Raw genomic sequence first — 6,187 nt, 5'->3', positions numbered from 1 at the left:
ACCTCACTTTGACAATGTCCTTTTTATTGCCAACACTGGTTTCTTAGTTAAAATTTCCAAATAGTCATACGATAAAGCACCATCTCCTATTTCTTACCTACATACTACTTGTTTGATACCATCCAAAGAGATATATGCAGTAACTACATTCCAGTTTATGTCTGTTCCATCTCCAATTAGTCTTTGCTCATCAGGCAGCAAATATATATTTTTAATTCTCAATTCAGTTTCACAAAGACCTCCTGAGAAGCCTTCAACTTCATCTCTCCTCTTGATAGCTCCCCAAACTGACCTTGGTGTACCGTCTTGGTGCAGACAGATGTTTTGATTATAAATCTGCTCTGTAAATATTAATTCTAGCATGGCCCAAATTTAATTGTACTTCAGCTCACCAATATCCTTGTAATCATTCGGCCACATTGTTGTTTTGACAAGTCTGTAACCTTCCATCACACAAACTTGAGCTGGTCTAAAACTATTCCACAGACCGACTTGCCGGGTGACCAGATCACCAACTGCCCGCACATTATTATACACTGGCTTCCAATTCAACACCTCACTGTAACGCCTCATTGCAAATCCCATTCCCTACACACATTTCTGACTTGAAGTGATACGAGATCAGGCGTTGGAGCAGAATCTTTTGCTAATGAGGAAAATATTTCTGGAATTCTTTCCCTCTGCAACTCTCCATTTAATTTAAATATTTTGTTCACCAGCATCAATATCTCTTATGTAGCTTATTATCAGGTTTGATTTAACCATGTACATGTGAAGCATCCGTCTTAAAGGAACCAATTAAATGCAGATAATTGAAGGTTTGAGATGTTGTGTAGGGGCCAGTTTGTTGTATTATATGAAACTTTCTATTCTTCACCCTTCCCCCTACCATAAAAAACCCTCCATTTCGGAAAGTGGCAGAATTCTGGAACAGGCAGCGACAAAACAAGTAATTAGTTTACCGGACTTTATTGACAATCTTAGTTGAAACGAAGGTTTCATGCTCACCCGCATATACCTAGATTCTCCGCAATTTCAACTGTAAAGTTCCTGGCCGGTGCTTTGTTTGTTTGTAACTCGGGGACGCAGTCTATACCAAATCAATTATCCAAGTTTAAGCAGTGTATTCCATAGAAAGATTGTCACTGAATGACAATGTGTAGTCAGTCATCTGGGTAGACAAAGTCCACTCAAGAGTTCAAAATTTATGGTAAAACTTTTTATTCTAGTTTCTTTTTCATGACCATTAACAGGGACACAGGAGAAAGCCAGGAGTTGTTTTCCCTTCTTGCAAGAACAAAGCATTCTCCAGTTTAGACAAACCCCAAACTGTGAGCAGAGGCGAAACAGAAACGGGATACTGCCTCTGCCCCACATCAACATCAATTAAATTCCTGATCTTATTTGGTATAGGAACACAGACCAGTCTTTTTGATTACTAATGCTTGATATCAACTAGTCTCCCTGTTTCTATGCAAAAGGCATATATACAGTACCAACGATTAACATTTCCACCTTGATGCATTAATATACTTTAAAAAAAAATTCAGCCGCTTCCTTTTCCATTCGGCATTACACAGGGTGCCCTTCGTGGGAAATAACAGTGATATTTGTTTTTATGCACAAATCTGTTAGTTTCTGGAATAGGGAAAATGTGTTCCAAGGCTGCAGTGCTCCACGGCATCAACAAACTTGTACTGAAAGGTTTAATGAAAGCCAGCACTCATGGCACTCGTGTTTCAGTTGTATAGCTTTTTCTTTTTCAGATTTCTCTCATTACTAACAAAGGCAAATTAACTTAAATTTCAAATTAGCATTGATGTAAGATGCTTTTTTTGATTTTAAATCAAGCTCCTATAAGGTTGTGAAACTAAGGCTTTCTGCTCATTCATTGCCCCGAGCCTGCGCGTCGACATATTTTTTTTAAATGTTTTTTTTTGTTTTTGCTTCGTTTTGTACTTTTTTTTTTAAAGCTTTTGATAAAAGCACAGACAAGTGGTAGAACTGTAGTTTTGCTTGAAAATAGATAAATTGTGCTCCATTTTCCATGTTGGACTAGGAAACACAAGAGGGCGGTGGAGGCAGATAACCTTGCGTAAACCCTTCCCTCCCCGAAGATACTGCATTGGGTAATGTGCTTGCTGGGGGAAGAAAATAAATCAATCTATGACTCCTGCTTGACGAATCTTTCTCTCCACAGTAAATCCCTGCAAGATAAAACACAAAATGGTTAATTTTCCAATACTGGATACACTAGAACCAATTTAACATACACAGGCTTTAGAATTTTTTTAATTTAATTTTTATTAATTTAAATTGTGTAGACTGCCACGTTGGCCAGAAACCAGTATGATAAAACACAGGAAATAAATTCTTCTCACTGTAACTGCTAATTGCAAGCTGATTTGGAATTATTGTCTAACTTCATTTGCAGGTCAAACTTGCAATGGTTAAAGTGATCAAAAATAACCCTGGTGTGGTTGACGGACTGGAAGTGCTCTACTGTAGTTGATTCACAAAGACGAGGGGCTGGCAGCCCATTCCCACACTCCACCCCACCCCTCGTCTGTTTCTGCTTCACTGAATGGAACAACAGTGCTTCTACAGGTGGCAAAGTCTAAAGGTCACAAATAAACAATTTCGTAATTCCGGATGTTATGCATCTGCAGGGCAATATTTTGAGGTAGGGGTTAGGGAAAGAGGGAGGTAGGGGACAGTGTAATTCTCTATTGAGGCTTCCAGCTGCTCAGATTTTGTTAGAATGAAAAGTTGGTTGGATAGAACAGATAGAACAGTGGTTCTGCAGTCTACAATACCCAATCTTCCCATATGGACCCAGAAAACTGTTTAAAACAACATTGTCAACCAAGGAAACAAAAAATGTGCCATCACTACTGCAGCATCATCCCAAAAATTAATGTTAACGAAGTGTCAATACAATTCTTGGGGCTCAGTTTTATGTCAAATTAGATGGTTATTCAGGGAAAGGGACTGAGAAGTGGGATATAATTGTTTAATTTCTTCAGAACCATGAACCTATTCTTCAATAAAAAAAAACTCTACACCCACATTAAGGTGTGAAATGCTCTCTGAATAAAATTCCACTTTTCATTTCTCTATTGAAGCTTCCAGCTGTTTAAATTTTGGCAGCGTTTACAGTCAGTAGGATAGAATAGATAATATTGTTTCACAGACTACAATGCATACCACAACCACATTCTGCCCGTCAGTTCTCCTACTCAAGCCCATTTCCTTATTTGCCAAATAATTTACTTTTGTAGAAAGTGGTGTAATATGCAGCAACACAAAGGTCGGGAAGAAATGACAAAAGGATTCTCGGAAGAGGGAAGGTGAACTGATCAACTTTACTGTTTCAGTGAGGAAGATAAACTTCCTTAAAACTCAGAGTAAAACAGCCTCAGAACTTTAATCCAGAGATAACCTCCGCTTTCAGTTTGCGTTATAATCAACTTAAGCTGATGCAGTTAAAAAAAGAATCCCAAATTTTATGATGGAAAATATAGTCGACTACATTTGGATGAAAGTGCTAAACTGACATCTAAATAATGCTTCAAATGCTCTGGGTGCATCTTGTTCACTGAGGCACAAGGATTAAAGTCCAGTCAATTATTTGCATTATTATGACCTCAATGTTTAATAAACTGCATTTACAAACAAAATCAGATTGAAGAGGCTTCTACTAATGACAATTTAAAAAAAAATTGTTTAGCCATTGAAGGGAAATTCTAACTAGAGACTCTGCAACTTCACTTTTCCAATCAGTTTGCCACATGAAATGTGATCAAACATTTTGCTAGGATCCATGTAATCTATAGAAGGCAGCAAAAGTTCAATTTCTAGTCAAATACCATCTTCCTTTACATCCATGTGGACTCTCCTCGTTTAATCTATGCCTTCCAAACTCTATTCTCCCTCAGTTTCCCCCCCCAATAATTTGCCCACTATGGACATGACATTAGAAGACATCTACATTCTGTCTGATCGTTTTCAGTAACAATACTTGCACAATGGCTCCAAGCCAACAGGCTTGTCACAAAGATTGTCCCGAGCTGCAGCAATCTCCTCACAGGCTTCTCTCAATCAACTGGGATACATTTCAGTCAGATCCATCCATTTACTTTAGGTTTTTACAGGACCTTTAATATTTGCTCTCCATATATGAATCGCCTGCCTCTTCCCCAGTTAACGTTTGTAACGTCTTTCCTCTTGTCCATACAAAATAGCAATTTGGTATCCTATTATATATACATAGATACATAGACAATAGGTGCAGGAGTAGGCCATTTGGCCCTTCAAGCCAGCAACGCCATTCATTGTGATCATGACTGATCACCCACAATCAGTACCTCGTTCCTGCCTTCTCCCGATATCCCTTGATTGTGCTAGCCCTAAGAGCTCTATCTAACTCTCTTTTGAATGCATCCAGTGAATCGGCCTCCAGTGCCTTCTGAGGCAGAGAATTCCACAAATTCACAATTCTGTGAAAAAGTTTTTCCTCATGTCAATTTTAAATGGCCTACCCCTTATTCTTAAACTGTGGCCCCTAGTTCTGGACTCCCCCAATATCGGGAACATGCTTCCTGCATCTAGCAATATTCTGCAATATTCGGCACCCAAATTTCCTTCTCTTGCTTCACCCTAAGCTTTTGCCCTTCAACATCTGCTGGTAGGTGGGGGTGCTAGTGTAGATTTGGTGGCTTGTATATTGGAAAAATTCTAGAGAATAACTGTTAGAAACATAGAAAATAGGTGCAGGAGTAGCATTCGGCCCTTCGAGCCTCAATATGATCAGGGCTGATCATCCAACTCAGTATCCTGTACCTGCCTTCTCTCCATACCCCCTGACCCCTTTAGCCACACAAGGGCCCTCTTAAATATAGCCAATGAACTGGCCTCAACTACCTTCTGTGGCAGAGAGTTCCAGAGATTTACCACTCTGTGTGAAAAATGTTTTTCTCATCTCGGTCCTAAAGGATTTCCCCTTTATCGTTAAACTGTGACCCCTTGTCCTGGACTTCCCCAACATCGGGAACAATCTTCCTGCATCTACCCTGTCCAACCCCTTAAGAATTTTGTAAGTTTCTATAAGATCCCCCCTCAATCTTCTAAATTCTAGCGAGTACAAGCCGTTACAGGTATAAAGTGAATAGCTCTAGCACTTTCATCCTAAAAAAATCAATCTTGCAGCTTGAGCAATAATAGTTATCAAGTAATTGCTTATATTCCATATCCCAAAAAATGGCATCCATCAAAGCAAATTAAAAAACAAATTTAAACTACAGAGAACTCGTGTACTATGCCAAAGAATTACAGGCAATTGGTTTGTAATCACCATTACATAATGGTGATCGATATCAATGGTAGGGAGAGATATCAGATGCAAGTTAAAGCAATAGCCGATGAATATTCACCAGCAGTGAGGGACACTGGCTGATCAATAGCATTTACCTTGGTGTTATCGGGTCCCTTTGGCTGGCGAACCACAACCAATTTTGGAGCACTTGCGTCATCCAAGGTGATGCTCTTCAAACGATGTACTAAGCGATCAGGACGTGGTGCTGCCACAAGCTTTTGACCTTCACTAAAAAGGAGAAATACACATGTTAGGTGTGAGTATTTTAAGTTGCTTTATGAGGCCGCATAAAACCGTGCACAGTTAAAGGCAGAAAAGAGTCGAGCCATTAGTTCAGAATTCTTTTACTACACTAATTATCCTTGCTCAAATTGAGAGAGCGGCTATTGTGGATAAGCAAGTTGTTAACTAGTTCTCAAATAGGATATTTTAACACCACAATAGGCAATTCTAATTTAACATCTAACAGCAAACAGGAACATCTTGAATGATGTGGTTAAAAAAAAACTATAGGGGGATTTAAACTTATGATCTTCTGACACTAAGGAACATTCAGTGAGAAAATAAATATGCTATGCCAATCATAGGAAATATTTACAAACCATCAATTTTGCAATTTGCAAAGGATGTGTCTTAAATTGCTTTCTTTGTGGTTAGTACAATTGTACTGCAAACATTCAAGCAACAGCAACGTATTCTAAACTAAGATTCTTGATAACGCGAGCAATGAAAGATCATGGGTAGATGGAAAAAACAAGATGCTGAGCTGAGATTACAATCAGCAGAGAAATTATGCCAAACCTAATCTGCCAT

The 6,187-nt window shown here is 38.8% G+C and overlaps 1 protein-coding gene across 10 annotated transcripts in view; it reads right to left on the bottom strand.

Moving 5' to 3' along the window:
* Window positions 1-957: 957 nt before the first annotated feature.
* csde1 (cold shock domain containing E1) overlaps window positions 958-6,187 on the bottom strand; it is an 87,601-nt gene continuing 82,371 nt past the window's right edge. For 6 of the 10 annotated variants that reach the window (XM_033042753.1, XM_033042757.1, XM_033042761.1 and 3 more), the window contains 2 exons: window positions 5,470-5,602; window positions 958-2,207 (listed from right to left, as the gene is read on the bottom strand). In XM_033042753.1, coding sequence (XP_032898644.1) covers window positions 2,160-2,207; window positions 5,470-5,602 — 181 coding nt within the window. In that variant the 3' untranslated portion in view covers window positions 958-2,159. The remainder of the gene's footprint in view (window positions 2,208-5,469; window positions 5,603-6,187) is intronic. The other 4 variants (XM_033042754.1, XM_033042758.1, XM_033042759.1 and 1 more) reach the window with 1 other exon arrangement.

This window comes from Amblyraja radiata, chromosome 24 (assembly GCF_010909765.2).
Source record: "Amblyraja radiata isolate CabotCenter1 chromosome 24, sAmbRad1.1.pri, whole genome shotgun sequence".
Classification (NCBI taxonomy): domain Eukaryota; kingdom Metazoa; phylum Chordata; class Chondrichthyes; order Rajiformes; family Rajidae; genus Amblyraja; species Amblyraja radiata.
The sequence above is the reverse complement of the archived record's forward strand: the minus strand, read 5'-3'. Positions and strand labels throughout refer to the sequence as shown.